Consider the following 27,563-nt stretch of genomic DNA (forward strand, 5'->3'; position numbering starts at 1 on the left):
GGTTAGTCACCCTAATACAACACTCACACACATCCGCGTATATATGATGCTGTGGGATTTTTGTACTGCCATGCTTTTGAACTCTTTCAGTAGGGCATGCATTAGCTCTTTGCAGTAGCTGTCAATAATGAAGATGAAGCACACACTGAGGAGAAATACAGCTGTTCTGAATTACACAAACTTTATGAGATCCCCAATATTATCAATATTAATGCTTAAGGTCAGAGGCAGTATCAAGTTTTGCATGTATTTTCTACATTAATATTTACATTGACAAATTTAATTCTTGCTGGTTTGAAAAATTACTGAGGTTTTCTTTACTTCTGAACAGTAGAGTTTGAACATTAGATTCACTTATCATGTTCAAAGTCATTCTTTGTCTAAAATTCACCTGCCCAATTGTTTAAACGTGACCTGCAAATACTTGCATTATGGGATCAGGATTACCCTGTTGGTCTCTGTAAAGGGCTGAAGTAACCTGTAGAAACTGGTTTTTTTTCTTTACCTTAGAAATACAGGGAATTTATCTACAGAGTGGGTTCGAAGTGTGAGGAACACTTATTGCAAACACTCAAAGTCTTATGTGAAAAGGTGAAGGTGCAAAGTCACTAACAAAGACTGCCTTTATTCAAAAGATTAAACTAGTCATTTAAACTATTAATAAAAACAAATATAACACAGAATTTAAAATAATCCAAGTAAGAATCCCCTTCAACTTTCCCAGCTTTTTCACTTTTAACATCATTGTCTTTCAGTCTAGATAGGATTTGAATTTCTGATGTCAGAAACCAGCAAAGAACACATACACATTTTCAGGTCTTTGTTACATATAATAAAATACTAATAAAAAAAGAATCCAAAGTTCAAGAGTTCAGATTATTTTTCTATCTTGATAAACAGACAATAATTAAATTCTCTTAGAACACTGCCTCACGTAAAGCTTGTCACAGCTGGGGATGAGGACACCATACGAAGGCAGTGCTTTATCCCCTGCATACCCATAGAGATGGGTCTCTATCCTGGAACTGATGCAGAAGTTTTTGGGAAAAAAAAAAGAGACACCACAAGAAAAGCTAATATGTCTTTGCTCACAGTGCAAGGAAGCCTGTAGGCTGGTGGGTCTCTCTGTGACAGACTGCTGAGGTCCCAAGACCTGCCTTTGCCAGGGGACAGCAAGAGGAGAGACTTTCCCTCCTGTGCAGTTCCCTGGTCCCTCAGGCTTGCGGGCACCTGCAGTTGGAAAGCGTACGCTGCATTCCCGGCACGGAGCCGCGACGTGTGCTATCCTGCAGCTGCCTGTTGGCTGCTAGAATCCAACCCCAAGCTCTCAAAAAGGATATGAACTGGGTTGAATTATCTTACGTTACATTTAATATTCCTGTAAATGGCTTATATATCTGCTGTTCAAAATAATTTCTGAAACCACTAAGCATGCTTAACCAAGCTTTAACTATATGTGAACAGCAAATTTTGAGGACAGAACGAGTACTGTTGTAGTATATAATACACATGGCTGTACAATCAAAAGCCACCTCTTACTTCAAACCAAGGATTTTACAGTAGTAAGCAATGGCGACAAGGTTTCTTACACAAAACCTACAGGAATTTACAGAATATGCATGGATCACTGAGGTTATATAATGCCAGCAGTAGACTACACGAGTATCTTGTGCAATGTGAACAAAGTTGACAATAGTTTACCGATGCTTTAAGTAATTCACATAAATATGCTAACCCACCAGCTAGCAAATCTTCCTCCTCTCCCCACCAGAAACAAGTGTTTGCCAGATGTGTGTACAGGAATCCATTAAAAAGAAATTATTTGGTTTTGCGGTTTTAGGCAAACATGCACAAAATAGATGCACTGCAACATTTTTGCAAAGGGATACTTGCCACAAAAAAAAGCCCTCAAAATTGGTCTCTAAGCATATACAGCATTTTGATTCACACTTCTCAAATAGCCACTACAAAGCTAAAAAAGTTAATTGTATGGATGCTTTTTGTCCTGAAAAAAAAAATTTACTTGATTCTCAACTAACAGAAAGCTCCAGCTTCCACTTTACTCATGCTACCCTTCCATGTTTGTATTTCAGCCCTAGTTTAGGAACTTTTATTCTCTTCCTTAACCATGAATGTAAATGTAAATCAAATCAAAACTAGGTGTTAATCAAAAAATGAGAATAGACCTGGGAATAGCTTACACCTGCTTTCTAGATGGCAATTCAGCAAACACTGCTTCTCTTTTCCACTAAACTGTTGGACATGCTCTGTTAGAGACGGACTTTGACATCGACTGGAAAGGCGCTTGCACTTTGCTCATCCGTAACAAAAGGTGTGGCCCGTGGATATCGCAGTCCCTGGTCCACAGCCTGCCTAGATCAAGAAACCCAACCCCTCTGCTGGGTTACAGACTCTGCAGGATGCACCTCCGCATTAAAAAACAGAGCAGCTACTGCGTCCTAGCTACCAGTTTTGCTGGTAACAAGCTTGTTATCAGTAACATACTTTTCAAACCCTCCTAGTAAATTACAGCTTTCGGAAATTACTACCTCAGTTAAACATCCTCTGTTTGGATTTTATTTTCCTCCAATCTGCATGGCAAATATCAGCTTTTGTTCAAGCTATTTTGTGTCACTGTTAGGAATCATCTCGTCTAATGTCCTAATCTCCAACAGTAAGAGCTCTCAGGATATTGCACTGCCACTCCTTACTTCTTGTTATGCTCAATGTCTCTAATGAAATAAACTCTCCATAGTAGGGCTCTAGTTACAGATGTGAACAACTTTCTGTATACTTATTGGGCAAATTGTTCTTATTTTTGTGCAAGGATCTGGCATGCTACACTTAATGGGAAAATCCAAATAAGAGAGAAGAAAATATGAAGATTAAACAGCAGAAATAAAGCCTACAAATATCCAGTTCATCCAGTTGGTAATTTGGCTCCTCACGGATGGGAGCAGTTGTTTCATAGCAATAAATCTTCATATCAAAAGCAATTACTGATGATTTACTCTATAGGGACAAACATAGATTTGGTCATGGTTATTGTATATAATTCCCTCCTAATCTGAGGAACTGTATATATCTCTTAACAGACCAAACTTCTAAATTGTATGGTCTATTTCCTAGTACACCCAGGATATTGAGAAAATGCATCCCCTTTCAAAATCCCCATGTTTTGTGCTGATTCCCTATGAAAACTGGTGCTAAACTGCCAGAATTTTCTCTTAGCAAAATTAAGCTTCTTGTCTCGGCATCGTAAAGTCTTAAGGGATCCCCAGACGTTACGGCAAGAAGAATTGTACAAGTTCTCAAGAGAACAGCGAGGTAGCATACGAATACCTTGTTTCTGAGTGCACACCTGGTGTATATATTATCCAGTCCTTAACTACCAGACCCTGTGAACAAGTCTGCTTCATCACTTGATTATTCTTCTGAGAGGTACAACTGGAGAACCCTGTACAGCTAAGGGGCACACTGAATCACCCATGAGATACAGTGAAAACACAGAAGAGACAAATGAAATTACTTTTTTGTTTTTTGTGAATTAGGCTCTTACAAAGTCATACCTATCAGATGTTAGGCAATCCACGTTTGGGGATGTGGAAGGAGCTTTCAACATAAAGTCCAGCTGTATTATTTATAGCAATTAGGTAGTAAATCTTGTTTTGATCTGATTTCCCCCAAACCATGTCTTTCAGCAAATATTTATGGTGCTGAATTCAAATAATTTTTTAAAAGTGTAATTTGTTTTCTCAATTTCTTTTGCACATTGAAATTAAATAGTGGCTAGAAAGTGACCATTTCAGATTATAACTGAAAACTGCATTTTTATTAAATGTGAAAACATGTACCCAAGAAAACCTTTATACATTTTTATGGCAAGTTTTCCCATTACATGAGAGACTTTCTTACATATTTTAAGCTTAAATGAAGAACAGTGACCAAACAGAAGTTTGGACTAAAATTGCAAAGCTGTTAGATATGTTGAAGGAACTACGGCTGCACAATTGAAAACAAGATGGAAGGACAAGTTCACAAAAATAGCTCATGTATAGTGAATAATTCTCTAATAAAATAAGAAACAGAAGAAAGCCAAATCTGTTCCACATATCAGTACTAGATACATAAACATTCTCCTACGTTGGCAAAATCTTTAAAATAATGTCTTTTTAGGGAAGACTTAATTTGAGCTTCTAGACTGTCCACGCTCCAGCATGATTTCAGTGTATTAGCAGTCCCACTTTCCTGAAGGATACTACTTTATTCTTAGATCTTTTTAAAATTAACTAAGTGCAGGCTTTATTTAAAACAAATGTGCTTGTGTTTGCAGGATCAGAGTTTTAATGCTGAGTAGATGATCCATTTTTTTTTCTCTAAATTTGTTACTGTAATTTGTTGCTGCACTGGCAGACAATTTGCATGCATGCACACAAAGCAGTATTTTAGATAAGGACTTTGTTCTTGTTTTTCAAATTGAAATATCATTTTAGTAATTTCATCAGACCCTCTGTATTTTGCTCTATTTACTAATTTTATATAATCGCCAAATGATGTCACACCTCAGATACATTTCACCTAGATTAGTGTGAAATCCTACCAAAAAAAAAGTACCTTATGTGAGTGGTTTCGTCAAAGTTTGAGCTGGACAACTGGCATGAGCAGGGGTTTACAGGACTGAGCCAATACTGTCTGGAAGGCAGAGGAAGCTGCACACACTAAAATTTAAATCTAACTCATTTATCTCTGAGTGTACTGAATTTTTACAGTTGTTTCATATCATTAAATCCTGAATGAGATCCTTAGTGTGATCAGTTTGAAGAGAAATGAGCTGTCACTGTTTAAAGAGTTTTTTGGGTTTTACTTGAAAGATGTGCTTTGTCAGGATTCTCATCCTTAGGGCCCAACCAAATCCAAGCGTCTTTAGGACAGGAGTCAGTTACACCATGAATTACAGTGAATTAAAGAAAAATAAATTTACCTGTACTGATCTTTTTTTTTTACATCATTAAGCTCTATTTTACATTCTCCAAATGGAAATGTGTAGGGTCAAATCTTGAAGAATCCAGGCCATATTTAGCAACCACACAACAAAGAATCACAGCTGACTAGGAACAACAGGTAACACTTAAAAATAATTACCTGATCTGGGAAATAGAAAGCAGTGCAGCATATATCAGCTGAAAATTAATTTTTAACTGGTAAAGGGAAATAAAGAATAAAATGTTCAACACCAAATATTGTAACAGCTGGTCCCTCACTAAATTACTCATCTAATTCCAAATCATCTTTACATGCAGTATTTCATTTGCTAGCCACAGAACAGCTGAAAATTCAAATAATTTTTAGCCAGCTAGAGAGGCTGTCCTTCTGACACATGAATTGCTATCCATAAAGAAGCAAGATTTTATTCTCTTCTTCCTAACTTGAATTATTTAAAATAAATAATAAGCCTTCACATTTTTCAATGCGTATTCCCATTGCAAGGGAAAGCAACAGCTGGATGTCTTGGGCATGCGGCATTTAATCCTCTGTTAATTCTTACTACCAAGCAGGCTGGTAAGTCTGAGAGTTGTCACCATCTCTGAATATGTGACCCATTGGTGGTCTGGGCTCTGTACCCACGTGGCTTCCAAATGAAAAATGGCAAATGTGGCCTGAGCCACAGGCGGATGCTCAACCCTCTGATCTGAGAACCGTCACTCTGAGATGCCTCTGAGTCAAGCTGAGGCACACTTATGTCACTGGGCAGCACAAGGCGTGTCAAAGACTCAACTCAAGGTTATTGCCACATTTTTTACGTGCACCAAAATCACTCTATGGTCGAGGCAGGGAACACAGAGTGCTACTGCAGTTCTTCCTCATGCTCAAGCAATTAAGAAAATAATGGAACCCATACATGCATATATTTTTCAATGCACATGCATATTTTTTTTTAATGCACATGTCAGGCCATATGCATTACATTGATTCCCACAGCGTCTTCCTTGCCCTAAACCCTCTTCTTGCCTATACAAGACTTAGAAATGCAGATAAAATCTAGGTACGAATACTCCTTCCCATAGGTTTATGCAGCAGGTAAAATACTGGTTTCACTGTGAAATTCACAAGTGAATCCCAATGTCAGCTGATTTCTACAAGGCCAGAATATTTGCCAGAGTTCTTACAGTATGAGAGGTCCATTACTCCCTATTTCTGCTGCTCAGGATTTCATCACTTCTGTTTTTAAAAAGTCTTACTTTACTGTTGCCTGAAAGACCCATTTACAGAATCATGATCTATTTATTTCTGTATTAAAGGGACAAATCTATCTAAAATCCCAGTGTAGAAAAACTATCCTGCGCCACTTAAAATAAAATTCCTCCCAGAGCTGGACAAGTTCTGACATTATCAATAATGCCGTTGCATAAGGATAGATATAAAGAGCAGTTACGCTACATGTTGGTATCTACTGCATTAGAAACATAAGCAGGAGTGAAAAGTCAGTGATTGGAAATAATCTTTCTTTCCACATTAATACTCTAGATATGATGAAAATCCTACAAGGATTTATAAGCAAAAGAAAGAAAACAAAGGAACAAGCAAAAAGCTCTATGCATATTTTTTTAAAAGCCCCAAAGGTGTACTTATAATTTTAAACTTGAGTATTTAGAACGTAAGATTGGTTTCCAATGGTTCAGCTGCAGAACCTATGCATGGTTATTATCACCTGATCTCACCAACGCACATGCAAATAACTTTACTCACATATGTAAGCATAGGGATGTAAGTATTCCCTATAGAAATCACAACGATTACGCTTCCTTATATCTGATTAAAATTCTATCAGTAAGATATGCAGTGAGTATTCAAGCAGATCTTCCAAATCTAAAATTTTGAAAGCTTGCACATCTTTTATTCCACCAGTCTGTGGGGCTATGTAGGTGTAAGAAGTGCTGGACATACCTAGTAACTTGCAATATCGGGGCACAGAATGACAGGCTATGAGAAGCAGAGCCTGATCCTCTTCATTTTGAAGCCAGGAATGTATTTACCAAGACTAATGCTGCAGGATCAATGCAATTATGTTTAATGATATAGATGTTTTGAAAAAGAAATGGAAAGGGGAAACAAAGATATGCTGGCAGTAATAGAAATTGTATAGAAGAGACTTCAAAAGAACTGCAGAAGAAAAATTATGTGCCTGAAAGGATGTTATGCTCCTGTATATAAATTAGGATAATATATTTTGATAATGATATTCAATATGTGTTGGCAGTTCCATTTAAGGGGTTTCTTTGCACAGGTTTAACTTAACGGCCAGACTTTCACCCCAGATGCACTCAATGGTTTAAGAGCTCACTCGAGGGCACACTTACCTGGGACGTGAATGGGCTTTGGCACTTGATGCACAGTCCAGACATATCCATCTACCTTAGTCCAATAGCAGTGACATCATCTGACTGAAACTGGGCAGAAGAAAGTCCCAAAGTCCTTCTTAGAAAGCTACCAAGGATAAGATAGATGTCAAATGCAGGCTCAAGGACACCTGGACCCTGCAGTGCTTACAGGAGAAGCTGAAGGTGCACGGGGCACAGAGCCACTGAAACCAGTGGTATGAGTGACCACAGTGAAGGGTCTGAGGAAATTAGATTCGATTTTGTGTTTTTGTAACTCCAATCAGCAGTAGGGGCTTCTAGCATCTTTTGAGATAAAGATAAGCAAATTAATGTAACATTCATAATCACTGAGAACAAAGTCCACAAAACCCTATAATGACTATCTAGTTTCTGTTTACAACTAATCAAAGTAATTATTATTACTAAAAAGTAATGCTACCAAAATCTTTGCTATTTTAACATAATTTTAAACCTCCAAGTGTTTAATCCTTGATTAGCCCTACCAAGAGAGTAACAAGTGTTACACCTTTTTTATTTTCATATATTACATGTAAATAATATATGTAAATAAAAATTAGTTAGGAGATTGTAATATTCCTTACACATCCTATTATGTGCAGCTTCCATCACAATGAGCCCATAATACACGCTGCTTTATCACAAGTTGATGAAAAAATTCTTGCAAGCTTTCATGGACATACCACATCTCAGAACTGCTCCTGCTATGTAAGTGTCTCTTCTATATGCAAAGTCCAAGAAGGGGACTTTGTTTTGCTTTTTGTGGCATGAATGCAGCCACTCTGTGCCTGCACTGATAATCATAAAACTTTTGATCACTACACAACTCAAAACTTTCGTTTTCTTGTGGGAGCTGGAGTCATTAGGAACTAAATGTACCACCATCTTGGTTTTAGAGCTTTTCCTAAAGAGACATGGGATTGCTTCCAGAAGCATTTCTTTTAATTATATGACTTATATAGTTTATATGACTTTTCTCCATTCTATCCCCAGCTTTCATGTCTAACAGGCTGACCTCCCTATAAAATGGCCCAGACCTTTGTTCCTTTTCTGCTCATGGCCAAAGGTAAGATCCTCACAAGCCTAGTAGCCATAGAAAGTTTACTCCATAATTTTGGCTCAAAAAAAAAAAAAAAAAACCCAGACTGCTTACTGCTGCTAACTGGAAGGTTTTGGGGGCATTCATTCCGGTAGGCATGGTGAAAAATACACACCCAAGTAGCAGGGTGACCTGATTTTCTGAATGGGCTCAGGAAATACTGTATATACTTAGGACCGTGGATTGTTATGATTCAGTCGAGAATCACTGAAACATTATAGTAAATTGTTAGAAAAGGTTTCAGTAATAAGGACTTTACTGTATTTCCACTAACTACCATGCCTATGGAAGATCACGCTAAATAGAAAACTCATTTCCAAGGGCAGACGAAGCCCTGACACTTTATTGTTAGATTCTATAGCAATTGGAGCTCACTTACAGTAACCTTATAGTACTCTATATAAATTGAGAAGCTTGTATCAAATTCAGGCTTCCTTTTAAAATAGATATTGCAGATATTAGGCTTCAATTAAAGAAGAAAAATAACCTTCAGTGCTTCTTTTTTTTAAAGGCAAAGTATTAAAAAAAAATCACCAATCTAGGTGAAAATTATTAAATTTCTCCAAAAAATTAAGATGAGCTTTCTTCTATTTCTTAAGACAGTACAGTTTGTGATTCACAGGGTAACTGGTATCAAACACAAGTTAATGAAAGCTCTTATAAGCAATTTTATTCCTATCCATAATGGCAGACATTTACAAAATCAGAAGAATTTATCATTTGAGTTCACCTTAAAAAATAACTTATAAAGCAGTGATATATGCAACATAAAACAGTTCAGGAGGGGAGAGGGAAAGCTAATTTTAATAATTAAAATGTAAACGTAAAAAAAAAAAAAAGATGGAATAAAATTCCCTACTTCTCGTTTCTACTTAAGATGTCACGTGATAATATTTTACAATGTCCTGCAGGTCTATATATGTATGTGTGTATTTCTATGTCACACACACATACATATACATTCACCCACACATGTACATACACAGATAATTGTTTGCAGTTCCATCTTGGGCAGTTCTGTTAAGCCACTTTTTACAGTTGTCTCAATCATGTTTGGGACCCACTTTCTTGACAAAATGGGGGAGATGGTAGAAAAAAAAAATGGTGGATCTGATTGTGTCTGAGATCCTTTTGTTAAACTGTACACAGGGACGAAAAATTTTCTTCTGCAGTAGCTCTCTGAAGAGGGCCAACTCATTGTGGTCTTCATGGCGAGACTTGTTAACGGATCACACACTCATTGTCATGCTAGGGGAGTACTGAAAAAAGAGGAATCCACATTTTAACAACCATTTTCCCCCCTCAGTAACTAAAACCACTTCTGGACCACCGCAACGAGTTAAAATGTCAACACATTCTTTGAACTTCTTCCTAAATTTGTACTGTAGCCTGTGCTAAGGCTGTAGTTCCATTTGTGGTATCGTAACTTTCTTATGCTTGTGTCATTATGCAAAAATACAGCTATTGCTGATAAAGCCAACTTCTTTGGAGACTGTTTTGGTGTTACCTGGGTGGTGTGATGAACCAGTACTCCACTGATGCTTTCCATACTTCTTCCTGGCCAACGTTGGCTACTGGGTGTATTTAGCTACGCACATGGCTAGCCTCAAGCAGATCAGCTACATTAATGGTTAGCTGAACCACATAAATATTTTTGAGAGCTTTTTACTACTTTATGGGAAGAAAGACTAAAGATACATATGACTGGAATTAAACTAGGCTTTGGGTCTGTATTACTCTATGTTACCAATTTTAGGAGGCAAGCTTGTATCAGGCACAGTGTGGCTGGCAGGAGCAGGGAAGTGATGGCACTGGTGAAGCTGCACCTCAAGTACTGTGTGCAGCTTTGAGCCCTTCAGTACAAGAAGGACTTTGCGTTGCTGAAGCGCATCCAGAGAAGGGCAACAAAGCTGGTGAGGGGTCTGGAGAACAAGTCTTATGAGAAACGGCTGAGGGAACTGGGATTGTTTAGTCTAGAGAAGAGGAGGCTGAGGGAAGAAGACCTCATCGCTCTCTACAACTCCTGAAAGGAGGCTGTAGTGAGCTGGGTGTCGGATCTCTTCTCCCAAGTGACAGGACAAGAGGAAATGGCCTCTAGTTGTGTCAGGGGAGGTTTAGATTGGCTATTAGGAAACACTTCTTTACTGAAAGAGTGGTCAGGCACTGGAACAGGCTGCCCAAGGAAGTGGTGGAGTCACCATCCCTGGAGGTGTTCAAGGAACGGTAGACGTGGCACTTTGTGATATGGTTTAGTAGGCATGGTGGTGTTGCATTGGCAGTTGGACTTGATGATCTTAGAGATCTTTTCCAACCGCAATGATTCTATGATTCTAAGGATCAGTGGTCGCTCTCCTTCATGTGAACCAAAAGTCCAATCACCACATTACATTATTATTGTAACACAAATTGAACTGCAGCCCTTCTACAAGCTATAGTTGCCCTCAAGCTAGCAATACTTCATTACAATAATCAATGGGACACCACAATGCCTAGAAAAAGTGCACATCTATATGCCTAATTTGTTTTTAAATCGAAAATTGTGGACTGCAGAAATGTTCAAATGCAAGAAGTATTAGCATTATGAAAACTGACAGAAGAAAAAGAAAGATAAATTTGCCTTTGCAACACCAGATCCACAATAGAAGTCCTTTCAAAGCTAGAGTTTCAAGCTGGCCATTTTGAAGTGCCCAAGCATATTAGAAAAAGCAAAAAAGCATTTTGGCTGGGTCTTTCCCGTCATGTAAACTACACAGAATGGTAAAGTCTATTTTGTCCCTTGTCATGTCTCTGGTGGTTTGTCTCCCATTATGTCCTGCTAAGCACTCCCACAGTGGGCCAACAAAGCTATTAAGAACATGCTTATCTTTAGCCAAAGTCAGACAACAGGTCAAATGCTTAAAGCAAAGCATGTGTTGAAGTGATTTTCTCTATCTGAGCTGGACTACCTGAGTAATCGCTTTGCACAAGGAATCAAAAGATGATCTAAAGGTGTTTGTGATTTTTAACTTATTATGAGCCAACCACTGTTCCCTATGCCCAACAAAAACTCCTGGTGAACTGAGCAGCAAATTTTCCCGAGAAAGGACTTTATAACAATGCCTACTTTAAGCAGCCAGGTAACAAAACACTTGTAGGACAGTACCTGAGGACTACAATGTGACCTGTGTTGGAGAGGAACCAATAGCTAGAAGCAGACTAGAATGCACCAGTGTGTCCCGGTTCATGTAAAATGCATGCCTTGTAGGCACACATCTCATATAAAACCTTGAGAAAATTGGGTCCCAGGTTCTTCCAGGTAGGAAACCAAGATCTATGAGCACCTAGAATCCAATAAGTGTCTGAGAAAACTGATTTACCTTTGAGTACAACTGATGTCCTTATTCTCATGACCTTAGTTCACTGAACTGGCCTGCCTGCTGATCAGATTGCCTGCCCTGAGTAAAAGCAACACATGCCAAATCGAGAGTCAAAGATTACCATGACCAAGGATCACATTTAATGGAGGTTCTGTGATTACTGTTTTTTTTGAGAAGTATTGAAACGTCAGTCTTTTTGGGTTGTAGAAAGCAATTTTCTCCAATACTCCACACAATCTGAACATGCACCCTCTTTATGAAGACAGCAACAACTAACATGCAGAAACTCTTCCTTTTCACTAGTTAAAGAAACGAACCCCCCAAACCTGAGTCCCATGAAATTTGCCATGCAATTTGACTGTTTTGTGATCTAACAGAAACTGCTTACTTGTCCTAATTTCTGAGCTGCAGTTCACCACTGGTGTAGTTAATGAAGTTGCACTCACTTTTGGCAGCAGTGATTTTCAGTAAGAACAGAAGTGTTGAAGTTACTCAGCACTTCTGAAAAATCAGGCCACTCCTATTTAGGAACCTAAATGTGGATTTAGAAACCCAACTTCAGGCACATGAGTATGAAGACATGTAATGTAATGTATTTTGCACCACGTTTTGCTGCCTGAAGCATTCTCCATTTTAAAAAAAAAAGCATAATTTGTACCAGAATGAACACTAGAGGGAACCTTTGCTTTTTCTGGCTCTAACAGCACACTGCATCTTTGCAACCTGAGATCTACTGGTGCTCTGATCACATACTTCAGTGTGAATCCTGCGCTAAAAAGACATTCCCTGCAAAACACATTGTTTGGGAGTCAAAGGTTGGGCAACCACACATTGAAACACTCAGATGTAAGGATCTGTCAGCTATATCTATTTAGGCTGCTTGGATACTGCCTGACAAATGCCCTTTGTGCGTTACTGAATATGTGTGCCATAATTATTTCTGCTTGACAGATCTAACTTTCATTGACAACTGACCTCTTAATCTAGAAAGAGTTTCTGCAATGAACCTACACCTTCCACATTTTTCAGTTTCAGCTCAACTTCTAGCAGACTTTCGCACAATTTTTTGTCAAACCAAGACTATAATTTTAGAAGCCAGTAAAAAAAAACGTAAGGCACAGCATTGCATTACAAGTATACCACAAAACTGTTCTTGCTGTTATTTTTCTTTTCTAAAATAATATGACAAAGGTTCACAAATTAAAACAAAACAAAACAAAACAAACTAGGTAAAAAAATACTTACACTCTCACTCTGGAAAGGGTTTAGGAAGTTTCCACCCATCTCACCGTCATCCCTGGGAGTGCCAGGCTGATTACTCATGCTCATATTACTGGGAGAGTTCTGTTAAATAAGATTTTAAAATACAGATTAAGTGTTGAATATTTCAGGTCATTTCCCAGCTTCACCACGTGTGTGCCAAAGGCACACTTTACACCATATCATAGTGCACTACGATGCACTATGCAGTGCACCGGGATTTTCAAAGACAAAAAAATAAGCCTCTGCAGGGATCTGCATGATTCAGTCACTAATTTTACCCTGTAAAGTAATGTCTTCTTCCCTGAAGCAAAAATTATTTACCTGTAATTCTTGTTTTGAGGCTATACCCAGCATCTTCTCCTACTGATGTCAGGAAAAGCTATAAATGGCTGCAGCAGGTATACGAGGGAGCTCTGTCACTACCCTAAATCATGTGGTCAAATCCAGTGAAGTCTCTGCGTGTGTACCTTGACGTGTGTGCCTTTGGAATACGTACTTAAAGGGAGACAGATGGATGGATCTGTCCTGTGCCTGGGGTCTTTGTTTATGGTTTTTACAGTTTACTGAAATACAGTTTAACAAGTAGTTCACCAGTGCGGTTCAAGTGCTAAACCACTTCATGGAGCACAGCTAATACACAGCGTTTATAGCTAAAAGACTTAAGAGTTTTAGATAAAAGACTCCTAAGTAGCAGCTGGACACTGAACTGGGCTCACAAACACTTTCAGGAGGAGCTGTACTTTTGCTGTTTGCTTGCATAGAGCAACAGTGTTTTAATCTGCCTTTTCAGCACCTATGTGTAACTGAAATGCTAATAAGTAGTAACAATACAAAAGCTTCTGAAGATAAAGTCCTTTTTTTTTTTTTTACAGAAGTGCACAGCCACCTCTGCGATGTTCAGAAAATGCTTTCAAGATTCAGTTATTTAAAGAAAGGGTGAAATAAGGTAATTGTCATAGAAAATCCTCTGAGTCAATAGCTAACACATGATTATTGTAGACACTACAGTTAGTTAGGTGTTCTTACAAAGTTGATTTGCAGTACCCTACCATGCCTGGAGCATGGGCAATTTCCATCACTGTTAAGACTCCTACTTATAGAAGACTTGTGATGGAAAAGGAGCAGTCAGGGAAATGAAGTAATGAACTTCATTATGAAACATTTACATCTACCCGAGTTCTTCCCTTGTTTTTTTTTTTGTTTGTTTTTGATCCAGAAAAACTGAATGCAATACTGCTGTTGAGATTTTGCTTATACTAATATGAATCTGATATGTCACAATAAATTTAACACAAACCTAGTGCAGCCAAGGGGCAAGCTAGCAAAATGCAGCTCCAAGTAGGGGTCTTGATCAAAGTGACCAAATTGTAACAGCTGTAAGAATCCTAAGTGAATCTGTCCTCTTTTTCTCAACGTTACTCTCAATTACAATCCTCACACAGTATGTCTGTTAGCATAGAGATTTTTTCTTAAAATAACTCAGGTATTTTGCACTTTGAAAATGCCTGCATGCTCTCTTCATTTAGTATAAATAAATTTGCAACAGGTCAAAATTTGAATTAAAAATTTGAAAGATTACAAAAAGAGGAAGTCCCCTTAATTTCTTGGCTCTTCCCTCAGAACTACAAAGGCTGTCTGTCCTACTCTGGCACTTTGAAGATGTATAGTGGAGTAGTGGCTGAACAGAAAATGGGATGGGGATAGCTGTGACTTCTACTTCCCCTTCATACCGTATTTCTGCATGCTCCTCTTTGTAATCGTGAAGTCCCATGTTTACCATTGGCCATAGTTTAAATATTGCAACATATTCCACTGTTCCACAGATTTACTTTGCCTCCGAGGAGAACAAAAAGTTTTGTTCTCAGCTTCACCAAATGCCACAACTTAAACCAGCTGCTTTTTGCCATTACATTAGCAGACTGGTACGTCTGACTGCTATACGTACTGTCTATTCTGTATGGCTAGTGAAAGGCTGCTGTTAAGTTTTCACCATATTCCTCTGAGGGAAGACCCTCATTCTCAGTCTGAATGGCCAAGTATGCATACCGGTTCAGCATGGTTTAATTATTTTCCATTATAGATTAAATAAAAAATTAATTACATATGCAACATGCAAGCTTAACTTTTTTATTAGCATCTGAAATGTAGCTTACAGAGTTGAGTCAAGCACCTGCTTCGGTGCTTTTGCTTTCTTCAGTCTAGTTCACTGCTTCTGAAACTGTGACCCCCAGATCTCCAGGAATCACTGGACAACACATCCATCAAAGACAACTAAAAGCCTAACTAGTTGATAAACAATAGACAATTAAGTTTGGTATTCCATGAGGTTAGAACAGCAAATGTTTAGGGATCCACAGCTTGAAAACTATTGGTTTAGCTCAACCACAGCTCCTGTGCCTTAAGCAGGAATGAATTCAGGAAAGTCTTGCTGCCTGCATTACGCAGGAGGTCATCCCGCACAATCCTATCTGTCCCTTCTGGCCTTAAAGTCTAGAACATAAAGTTTAAAACGCACTAAGGCCTGGTCACATTTGTTTTATATCATGCTCCCGCACTTTTGTTCATTCCTGGGGGATTTACCCTTATTTTATCTTGCTCTGTGTAGCACAAAGATTTGAAATTCTGCAATCGCTACAGTACGCCAGCCCCAAAGGTTCAAATTACTGACATAAAGACTTTTATAGCAACTCCCCTGGGCTGCTTTTATAGCCAGTATGGGGTCTAGCATTGTAGCACTAGCCGGGTTTTTCCAAAGCAAGTATCTCTGATGCATGCAGAAATTCCACGGGCACTGCAAGAAACACTGGTTATTAATGTTCATTTAATATGGATAATTTCAGCTCATTTACTTCCCCCACCTCAATCTACTTCATAAGAACTTGTTTTGCCATTCAGCCAATTCTCTAGAAAATGTACCTCTGAATTCTGTGAGTTGTACTGCTTCTACCAAGACTGGATTAATTTTCTACATCTCCTGGGAACTGATAATCAGCTCCTCTAATACACATTTTACTCCACTGAAGTCCTGTGCCTGGACTCGAGCATCACACACCCCAAACTGTGTTAACTTCGGTGAACAATTTCCATCACTGGAAATCTACTTGTGAAAAAGACAACTGCAAGACTAGCTAGTCACGTACGCATGGAGACTGTTGCCTCAGCAAGAACAATCCTGGTAACTGTGTACAAAATTGGAAGGCAGCCATGTAATAATTTTGCATGCATCAACCCCTGAAATCTACTATTCCTTGGCAAGCAGAACTTTTCCGTTCAAGTTGCAAAAGCATTATGTTCTACCACCTACCCAAAATTACCAGTGCTGCCCAGACACTTTTACTACTATCAATGAAGGCTGCGTACTGGGCAGTGCTGCTCAGAAGAAGATGTAATGGTGTAACAGGACAAGTCTGTAACTTCCAGAGTTAGCAGCATTTTTCTTTTAGTCATTTGTAAAAGACATGCATCAAATGCGATTTCCATGTGTTACTTACTAAGGTTAACAAATTACAAGACTTCCAGGTAAATTTTTGGATCTGAGTTTTCAGAGCTGGTGATACTTGTATTAGCACATATGCTGATACTTAATACCTAAGTTGAATACAGACTTTTAAAAATAATCCTATGGCAAACTAATGGAAATGTCCTGGGTTTCTTTCCTTAAAAACTGCTGCAGTTTGCAATAAAAATACTGAAGAAAAAATACGGATATTGATTTTAAATGTGCTGTATGCTTATTATCTCATTGGAGGCTTCTATTGAATCCATCACTGCACATCTAAGCACAGCACAACTCAGGCAACAGGGTCATTTCAATCCATCATTTTACTCTTTGCAGAGCCTGAAAATGTAACAGATCTTAAAAATGTACAAAAATACAGGATTGCTATAGACACTGGCTGCTTCCTCACAGAAGCAGAAACAGCCTTAGACACAGACTGCTGAGGTCCTTCTCTCTAGGAAAGGTATACACTAAACACACTTTACAGGCTACCCCTCTCCCACACCACACCACCAGAAGACCACAAACTGGGGAACCATACAGGATCCCCTTCCTCCTCTTCGGATATACAAATATGTATCACTAAATGAAGAATGATTCCTGCCTTTTGAACACCTGGAATTTTATTTTCAACAAATTTGCACTACAAACTTCTGTACTAACCCACGGGAATTTAGGTGATCATTTTGTTCCCTACATGTTGGCATCTCCATTGTAGCTCCTGAGAACAGACCTACAGCAAGGTCTCCAGCATCACCAGAGCATGTGCAGACCAGCCTTAGCCAGATTTGAAATGGCAAAGTTTGCACTGGGAGAGATCTAGCAACAGCATCATGGTACTCGGTCCTGGGGCAACCAAAATACACCGGCAGTTGATATGCTCAGAACAAACTCAGAGTCCTTTCTCGGAAGATTGTTAAGAATTTTGCTACAAACAAATAACTTATAAAATTTTAACTGAAACAGTCCTTTAATCAATTTCTGTATTTATAAATCAAAAGTACAAAAGTGCAGGGAGGTTGTGTAGTGATATATTTATCAGTTTCAGTCAGTTACATCTAAAGACACCAACTACAAAACATAGTGTTTTGCAGGGCACAGATTGATGCTACTTTATCAATACCAAATAAGCTCATTAATTCCTATATTACTGATGATCACATATGTAGTAGTTTTATTTTTATGCAAGAAGTGACACATTCAAGCACAATACTATTTTCGTAGATGCAAAACCCCTGCAGGTTAAACTCACATTCATTTCCAACTATTTAACGGTTGTGGTATCAAAACAGTGCTGGTTCTGAAACTACTTCTTAGTCGAGCTTTTAGGAGCTTATACTAATGATTAAGAGATTAACACTACCTTACAGTTGTGATAAAGCAATCATGCAGCACATAAAAGTAACATCCTAATGACATTTTCCCAAATGTACATTTAACTAGAATTGATTATGAGAACTACATTCATTTGCCTTGACAGTATGGAAGATTATACCATGATCAATCAGGTTATGAACTGGATATAACTAATCACATTCATTAATACAAATTATTATGCAGTAGAGAATAAGCCTACCTACACTTCCCATTGATTGTATTGGTTTTAAATTTTCAATTAGTACTAATTGTGTCTGCATAGCCTTCAAAGAGTCGACATGCAGAAAATACAGATACATAACAAAAAGCTTTGTAACAGAAAGAAAATACATCTAGAGTGAAACATTCTAAAAAAATCTAAATATTTCATTAGATACTCACTTTGGAAATACTGTCCATGTCTCCTGAGCCTTAAATTAAAATAGACAATTATTCAGTTAGTTTTAAACTGAAGTTAATCTAAGAATTTTTTTCATAGTAAATATATAGTGTAACAGCAATATTTTAAAACATAACCAACCATGCATGCTCTCACTTCCTTCCCAATGTCTCTCGTATTACAAGTTCACAATCTACATGGAATAATATTAGTCCTTAGTCTGTGTATACACTCGGGGCAAAAAGTGAGAAAAGAATGAAGGACACACTTCTCATCGGTAATGGTTATTTGCATGGCATCCTTTCAGGACGAGACAGCCCAGCACAACTTGTATGTCCAACCTCCCTGTCATCTTAGCCATGGCAGGGTACATGTACCACAATTAATTTGGGATATATCCACCTATGGGAAATGCCGCTTCAGCTTGAGGAAAAAAGAGCAAAGTCATGGCTAACTAGTCAAAGTGGATATTCCTTGAAGAAAAAAAGGACCACTACCATCACCAGGGTCAGCTGGGAGGGTTTCGTCACTGTCTTTGCTCCCAGAAGCAGAAGTCTGCTACTGAAATTGGCTGAAATAACATCAGTTTTGATGCATTACAAATACTGACGCTCTTCAGAAGAAAGCAGACAATCCTAAGAACCACAGTAACAAAAACCATATAAAAGTAAATACACTGAGTGCAAGACTATTGAAAAGATTTTTTTTTCACATGCTGCAGCTCTCACTCTGGGTAAAGCCAAGAACAAAAGAAATACAACCTTAGGATGGATGTATCAAGAAAAGCACTTTTAGCAGCAGCAAGAAATCATGCTCACCTATTTTCAGGAAAGACCAATTCTAGAAGAGTACTGAATACAAACGTAGAACAATCAAGAAAATGGAGTTGTGGAAGGAGACTGAAACAGCTTACTATACTTAGCAGGCAAATTAAGGCTGAGAAGGAATATGATTTCTCCCTATAAATACGTCAGATACTTCAGTGTTATGAACTGCTATTTTGTGATGGTCCAAAGGATAAATTTTGGTGGAAATCAGAAAAGATTTCTTTCTAACTGTCAGAGCTACGAGGAGACATCCAACAGAAGGATTATGGTCAAAGAAGTTGGAGAAGTTCAAGATGGACCTTGACCATCCATCTGATTATGAGACAGCTGCCTACTGTAGCATGGAAATCAATGCAGCAGATCTCTCCCAGCCCTCCTCTCCTTCGAGAACAAGTTTCAGTTTAGATATGAAATTACCCCTAGGAAGCAGTTGTCATTAATTTGACTACGCACTTAACCACTTTCACTAGAGAAAATAACTAACGAAATGCTAAGTACCATAAAATCCTTCCATAACTGTTTGAATTTATTTTTTTTCCTTTACCAAAGAAATAATTCTCAAGCTACAGAAAGTGACAGAAAAAGATGTGATTTCCTTTTACATAGTTTTTCATTTTTTTGAATGCAATGTGCATAATTTTTAATTAAAGCAACAATCCATTTTAGGATTGTAATATTTAAAGAAAGGCTGTAAAATCACAAAGTGTCCTTATGCAAAGTAATCTAGGAATTTCAGGGACGTGCTTTCCTAGAAAAAAAAGATAATTCTATTAGGAGATAGATGCCTACTACTGAATTTTAATCATTCAGAACATGCCCGCTAAATTAGATTTGATGGCTTAGGTTTTTTTCTCATCTTTTAATAGCCTCTTTGAATTTCTCCCTTCATCTTACCTGTTCATACTTCCTGTCTCACAGCCTCCAACTTTTGGGCTACGAGTGACAAATCTCCACCCACCATGGTAGTACGGACTTAAACGGTATGGAGTTTAGGTTAGTCCATGCCTGTGCTGGGAAGGTGACAGAGCTTTTCTCTGGGGATAGAAGCAAGGGGAACACTGGCAGCTTGGCTACTGCCTGCCTGACCTGAATCTAGCTTGCTTGGGTTTCCCCTCACAGAGGAAAACACTACTCAGCAGGGTGTTGCTGGTGAGCACTGAGCCAGCTCCAAGACGTAAAAAAGAACCTTGCTTGGTGGACCAGGAGAACAGAAGAAAGAGATCTCAAGTCTTTGCAGTCCGAGGTTCCCTGTTGTTGACTGCATGACCGACAGTCCCTGGTGCAGACAGAAGTGAAGAGTACAACACAAGGACTGTATTCAGAGCTACTGGCCTGGTGTTAGCGTATGAGCAGAGACAAAAACAAGGTATTGATTTACCTCGTGAGTTTTGAAGGGGTAAGGCATAAATACAGTTTCTTTAGCTGTGGCTTGTTTCTTAACTCCCTTTCAAATGTCTACGATGCTTCCAGCAAAGAGTAAGAGCAAAGAGTTTGCTAGGACAGTCAAGAGATAAAGCACTGTGTGTTTTGGAGAGTTGTGCAAGGCTTCTCCCCTAGATAGGAGTCTTTCAAAAACCAGTGTAAAAGTGAAGCAGTACACTGTTCCTCCTGCTTCTGCAGGCCCTGGCAAGAATTCAGGTCCTTTTGGGTGCATTAAAATCACCACCTATCTGACGCTGCTAATGGGGATGGAGCAATAATACTCACACTTAACAGACACATAGCTAAGCGCAGAACAAATGAAGATAACAAAATGTTGGGATAAAACTGGCCTAGCACATACATCAAAATATGCAGTAACTTACTTCCAGGTAATTTATAAGAACGTGCACCAGCATGTCACAATGACAGCTTCCCAAGATTTTCAAAGAGGAAGAGAGGTAAACAAAAATGGTTCTTAAGCCTTTACTTCTGCATTTCTGCGACAGCATGCTTTTAGACTGGTTTTCATCAATTGGATTAAAACTATATTCTCTTATATAAATAAAATTCAGTGTTTTTCTTCCAGAGGTGCATGATGTATGGCAACACGTATGCTTAAAAAGTATCTTGATACTTCATACTGCTGTATATATAGCTTTTTCAATTTTTAAAAGATTTTTACATAACCTTCCACGTAACTCAGAGAACTAGTCACAGAAAATGGCACTAGTCATTGAAAATTCACAATGTTCATAATATTTACTATTATTACCTAACGATCCATTCATATGATGTGAATCCATTCCACCCAGTCCACTCATAGGTCCATCTGACCCTGGCCCCATTGGAAACTACAAAAGGATCAGACATTAAAAACTGGTATTACTATACAAGTTTCTGTAGATAATCTAATAAAAAGATAATATTCCTCAGGGGAAAAAAAAAGTAAAGGAAAAATGCACAGCCTCAGCTCTGAATGCACAAGTCAAGTGAGTGTCTTTCACATGACAACTGCAAAAACGTCATTGCTTTTGTTCACTTTTTCCAATGCTACCTTCACGGTTTTTGGAAACTCTCACTTCTGTAAGGTGGAATATAATTTAGGAGTAATTTATTATTTACTTCAACACTTTGTATATGACTTTAAAATCTGCTAGTGCTGGCCTAGCTCTGCTCCCATTGAAGTTACAGGGAACTCTATGATCCTGTTCAATAAGTGACTAATTAACAGCTTTCAAACTCCACGTTATCCATACTGACAGTCAGACTACTCCACATTACATGTGCAGCACGAACAGTTTCTGTCCAATTTCAGACATTAACCTTAACTTCAAAACTTAAAGACATTAACATTAAATAAGAATTCCTAAAATTCACTGCATAATGATTTAGCAATATCTAGATACGTACATTTTTAAGTTCTATTGGCCTTTATTTCAAAAGGCCCATCATATAGATCATGATTAAATGAAATATCGTTGTAACCAGAGAAATACAATAAAACTGAAGGCATAGAGAAAGATCAGAGAAGGAACAAGTTCTACCTAAGAATCCCGATTTTTGTCAGCTCTAGAACTCCTAACATTTAGGCTAAAATAGTAACAAGTTAACTAGTACATTAGGCAAATACTTAAATGTTATCAATACATTTCATTCCTAACATCCCATTTAGATAAACAGAGAAGCTGTTTGTTTTTTATCGGAGGCATTTATTTTATCCTTTTTTACAGAACAGCAGGGCAACATAATGCTGGGCCACCTTAGCAATTTTCTCCTCTGTTTTCAAGGGTAGATACTTTTGCATATGAGCAGTTTTAATCGTGCAGAAAATACTGCTTAGTGGCAGCTCCTAGGATGATGTCTTATCACAGAGAAGTCTATTGCACTGGCATGTGACAAACTAAGTTGTCCCCAAGATCCACGTGCAGAAGCTTTTAAGGTCTTTTCCATGTAGAATGACATGTTCCAATCATTATTTTGCATGTATTGGCATGTTTGATTTGAGAGATATAAATTTAAAGTATATGGTACTGGGGAAGCAACCAAGTGTCACCCATAAAAATGGAAAACTTAGTATTAAAGACACGTGATGGGAATGCAGTGTTTGGATAAAAAAAGGCTGTATAATTCAGAGAAGTATATAACTAGATTCATATTTACATTAGGTCTGTTGGGTCCAGGTGGTACTGCATTCATTAAAGTGTACATGTTGTCGCCAGAGTTGGTTGAATCTGTAATAAGAGATTATTTTAAGTGCTAATATATAACTTTCAATAAAACTACTCACGTAACACATTTCCTGTCATTTTATTCATATTACTTCTATGCCTGAATCACTGATACACAGTGGCAATATAATGGAATATTTCATTCCTTTTCTATCTATTGCTACCACACAACACAGCTATGAAAAGAAATAATTGCAATGGTCCCTAAGTGACTACTTCTAGATTCTAGTTTTATACATGACTATTAAAAGGTTTATAAATCACCAAATATCTGTAACTATTTAATTCCATAAACCCTTTTTCCTGGAGTTCCAAATTATTTCACTCTTCTTCAATATTCTCTATAAACAGTGGTTTCTTTCTTATCAATACTTCCTGTAATTTGTTTTCCATCTGTAATAAATGATAACTAGCTTCTCATTATATGGACTGCAAGTTAGTAGAGCACATGAAAATTTTTTATTCTCATCCATGTCAGTTTATTTGATTTTGGATGTATCTAACTATTCAGTGGAAAATTGTGCAAAGATCCTCACTCTAAGGACGGCTTTAGTTGATGCATCTTCATGGTACAGTGTGGTGCGCAATGCTTCAAAAAAAAACCTGAGTCCAAAACCACAAAAGTGTCCTGGCACAGCGTGATGCTTAACCTAGGAATTTCTGCCAAGACTTTCATTTGGCCTTGCCAGATGTTGACACAGCCATATTGCTGTGCAGTCCTTTTCCTGCTATCAATGCTTATGAACTTTCATGCGGAGCACCTCCTGATTGAAATGCAGGAGTCAACCCAGATAACTCTGCTTAAGAACTTAAGAAACCAATGCCTAAGAACCATTAGTAGATACAAATTATTAATTCTGATCTCCCTCTTATCCCCACTGCTAACGTACATAAAGTCTTAACAGCTTTCATCAATATTTGTATGAAAGAGAAGGCAAAAAATGCAGCAGATACTAAGAAATGAGGCAAAAACCTTTCCAAGGGAACTTCACAAGAGATAGGCCATGTAATGAAGAGGTTTACCGAGAGGAGAATGACCGAAGGAAAGTCTAAATACATCCCTAAGCAGACAGCATGATTTAAAAAAATATTGGCCACTCTGGAAAATCACTATAATATCTGCAAAAAGAATAAAGAGTAACTTAGTACTCTGTACCTAGATCCTCCAAAAGACCATTCCACCTCATTGAACCACAATTTTGAGATTAGCAACACACACAAAACCCGCTGCTGAGCTGTAATTCCTTTTCCAAGACAACCTGCTGGGGGAATTTTGAGTCAGAAGTAGTGAAAGTGAGAAAGCTGAGACCACTGAAATGTGTTGGAACTGGGAATGCAGCCTGATCTCCCTCAAGAATGTATTTGTATGTATACTGTGAATTTACAATTAAGGGTTTTGTCTATTCCTTAATCTTTCAAAGACAGTTTTCTAAGTATTAATTCACCTTTGTGAGTAAATAATTCCATTATATACAGAGTGCTATGTATCACTAGAACATTCAAATATGCTGTTTAAGGAAGAAGGGAAGAAAAAGCTTTTAGCCTGAAGTTATCAAAGTAAAATTGGCATATAAAAAAGTTATTTTTCACGTTTAGTGAGGTAGACAAAAAGTTCTTCAGCCACCAGACTCTTTTGCAACACATATCTCTGACTCTCCTCTTGTTCTGCTGGCTCATGGCAAAATACATATGGGCTGGCTGGGCCATGGGAACTTGGAGCTGGTTTGTCTCAGAGGAAAGTTAATACCTTTGCAAAATTCTCAAGTGGCCAATTTCTAAGTGTTTTCATACTTTGGAGAACAGCCCCAAAACAGCTTTGAGTCTCTAACTGAAAATGGGAACAACTGTCAGCAGAAGCTTTATTTGAGCTGTGCACAGACAGCCCAACATGTGCTATAACTGCAGCGCTGACTATTTTTAAAAGTGCAGGCTGTCCATAAGTTTGCTTTATGTTAAAAGAGTCTCTTAACTTTTAAATGCCAGCTTGCACTAATTATCTTTTTCTCTAATGAAACGAACAAGGAAGCCCTACACTTTATCTTAGGTTGCATTTTTTTAAAGCCCTGGAATTGTATTTAATGAAGATATTCTGTTGGTGTAAGAAGTTTTCATGGCCATTTAGGAAACTTCCCTACCCACTTCTGCTGTAGAAGACAGCAAGAACATGTAGGACAAAAGGACTGAGCATGCTGTAACATCACTGAGGTGAATGGGTCCCTCTTAGCTGGTAAAAGTGAGTTACAAAGGCAGATATTGTCCAAAAGGAGTAGCTAGTGAATACTAGGTTACATAAAATGTAATTAGTTTCATTTTAGCAGATTTATGATGACGTCCATGGCGGAAGGACAGCATCCTCCACATCTTGCAGTTACACCTTCATATTTGCAGAACATCGACAGAGGGCAATACTTACATCTAGCTGACCATCTTTAAGCCTCGAGAAGCTAGCTAGCCATCCCGAATCCTCCCATCCTCCTCCTTGTTTCCTCAGACCTTAGTAGGAATGTGGCCAATCTTTTGCATGGCCAAAATTGCCACGTGGTCCAAGTTGCAAGATATGGACCATGTTACTTGGGGAAACAATGGGGCAGTTGACATTCTGGGAACAGATCACTGGTAGGACATGACGATGGCTCCTCTAGGGCCTTACTCCTCCATTGCAAGACAGAGGACAGCAATCTGTCCAGCATGACGCTGCTGTCAGTCAGATGATGCAGGATGCAGCACATCACTCACGAGCCACACATTGGTCATGTCTATCCCACGGGGTACTACAGGAGAGTTTCATCAGATTCAGAAATCTGATTTCCAAACTGGTGGAACTGTCCCAAAGAACACTAGCAAAAGCAAATAAAGTCTGTCCTCTTTAGTTTTTAACTTACTATTACTGAAATTGTGCAATAAAAGATGGGCGGAAAAGCCAGAGAATTAATTGCTCTGAACTGCAGAGATACAATGCTTTGTACCTCTGTAACATCGCAGGGAGAGAGACAGAGTGAAAGTGCAGGAAAAAAACTGGTACAGAAAGTATAAAACCAATAATTTATCATTATCTGAATCTCAATGAAAATCAAAGTCTGAAAAATAATTTCTGTACTTCCTAAAATCCCTTATAATTATCTTTAATTATTTCGGTGTATATTTTAATACCTGCAGGACTAGGCATGATCGGTGTTCCTGGTGGCCCTCCACCTCCCGGAGGACCCTAGAGAGGGTAGAAAATGTCAGTTAGCATGAAAGAAAAAAACACCTCAGTAAAAAAATGAACATAGTACAAATGAAAAAAAAAAGTAACATGAGTTACTCTGGTAAAAACACGCACATTTTCTGATAAGCTAATGAAACAACTCACCACCTATCAAGACAAGATAATTGGTCAGCAAGCTCTGACACAGACTTCTGACGTACATAGGTATAGAGACCCAAGAATATCCTTTAGTCAATAACTCTGTGTCATGCTGTGAGTCAGACGAGAGAAATACTTGGAGTGGGACCTGAGACAATTATATTTAATTCCCTCAACTTACTTTCATCACCACTGTTTTTTCAGCTGGCATTTCTGTTTTGTTGTACTCTGTTCACAGTCAATGGTAGACTAATCAATGTTTGCTAAACACAAAACAAGGGAGTGTCCTGTGGGGACAGAAGAGCCTAATCACCTTAAGAAGCTCTCTATTTTAGGCAGACTTGGTATCTCGATGCTATAGGCACTGTAATTATGTCTGTATATCCTACAAATTTTTTTAAATAACATCTGTATACAAAATTTCTTCTCAAATTAATCACAAATGGATCAAAAACATCAAGGTAATCCTGAGTACAGTCATATCACTTGCCTGGACTGTTAAACCAAAGAAAAAAACACAACCAAACGAAACCCAACCCATCAAGGAACATCTGTTTTCTTAGTTTCAGGTATTTCTGTGTTATAAATCTTTTAATGACTAAGAAATGCACAAAAACTGCTCTCATTTCTCCAATAATTTTATTCTAAACATCCTAATTGTTTAGTAAGAACAGAACTGTAACTTCTTGTTTCCTATGCTTGCAGCTCCACTAACATTTTTAAGTAACATGAAAAACAACCACCTTGCAGTTTGACAAAAATGTCAGTGTCAATAAAAGTAAAAAAATATTGACTTTCCATAATGAAAACCACACAGATTGCTCGTAACAGATTATTATTTTCATTGCCATGTAACTCTTATTATATTTTTATCTCTTCTGTTACATTTTAAAATAGCAGATACACTGTTCCAGACAGGAACATTTTTTTCAGTGGCACTAATACAATGTTGGGTTGTTCCTGTCTGCTTACGAGGACATTGCTGAGATTTGCTATAATTCACTGAGATATTCTGGAAGGAGGCAGAGAGGTTTGGATTTAAAACAACAGGCACTGTTTCTTGATGACCTACTTAAAATAGCATTTCTTACAAAACATTTAGCAATAATAGGCTAGCAAACACTGTTTTCAGACAATCAAACTCTGTAACGGATCAGCTTTCTGACTGATACCGCTCCTCTGCAGGTTTGTACAAGTTAAATACTTGCAGTGGGAAGCCTCTCCGTCTGCCAGCCCATGATCAACTCGCAGTTAATTGCAGATGGAACAGAAATCTTTTAGCAGCGTGTCCCTGCAGTCAGTCAACATATACATATATATATAGCTCTATGCTCTTACATGTAACCCTGCCCACCAGTTCTCAGTCTTTG

The 27,563-nt window shown here is 38.1% G+C and overlaps 1 protein-coding gene across 5 annotated transcripts in view; it reads right to left on the reverse strand.

Annotated features, from left to right (window-relative positions):
* SSBP2 (single stranded DNA binding protein 2) overlaps positions 1 to 27,563 on the reverse strand; it is a 191,909-nt gene that overhangs the window by 4,238 nt on the left and 160,108 nt on the right. For 4 of the 5 annotated variants that reach the window (XM_086770738.1, XM_086770737.1, XM_086770735.1 and 1 more), the window contains 6 exons: positions 25,998 to 26,052; positions 22,780 to 22,850; positions 21,392 to 21,470; positions 18,373 to 18,401; positions 13,098 to 13,196; positions 30 to 9,755 (listed from right to left, as the gene is read on the reverse strand). In XM_086770738.1, the coding sequence (XP_086626864.1) occupies positions 9,726 to 9,755; positions 13,098 to 13,196; positions 18,373 to 18,401; positions 21,392 to 21,470; positions 22,780 to 22,850; positions 25,998 to 26,052 (363 nt within the window). In that variant the 3' untranslated portion in view covers positions 30 to 9,725. The remainder of the gene's footprint in view (positions 1 to 29; positions 9,756 to 13,097; positions 13,197 to 18,372; positions 18,402 to 21,391; positions 21,471 to 22,779; positions 22,851 to 25,997; positions 26,053 to 27,563) is intronic. The other variant, XM_086770740.1, reaches the window with a different exon arrangement.

The sequence above is a fragment of the Chlamydotis macqueenii genome, chromosome Z (assembly GCF_036417535.1).
Source record: "Chlamydotis macqueenii isolate bChlMac1 chromosome Z, bChlMac1.mat, whole genome shotgun sequence".
Classification (NCBI taxonomy): domain Eukaryota; kingdom Metazoa; phylum Chordata; class Aves; order Otidiformes; family Otididae; genus Chlamydotis; species Chlamydotis macqueenii.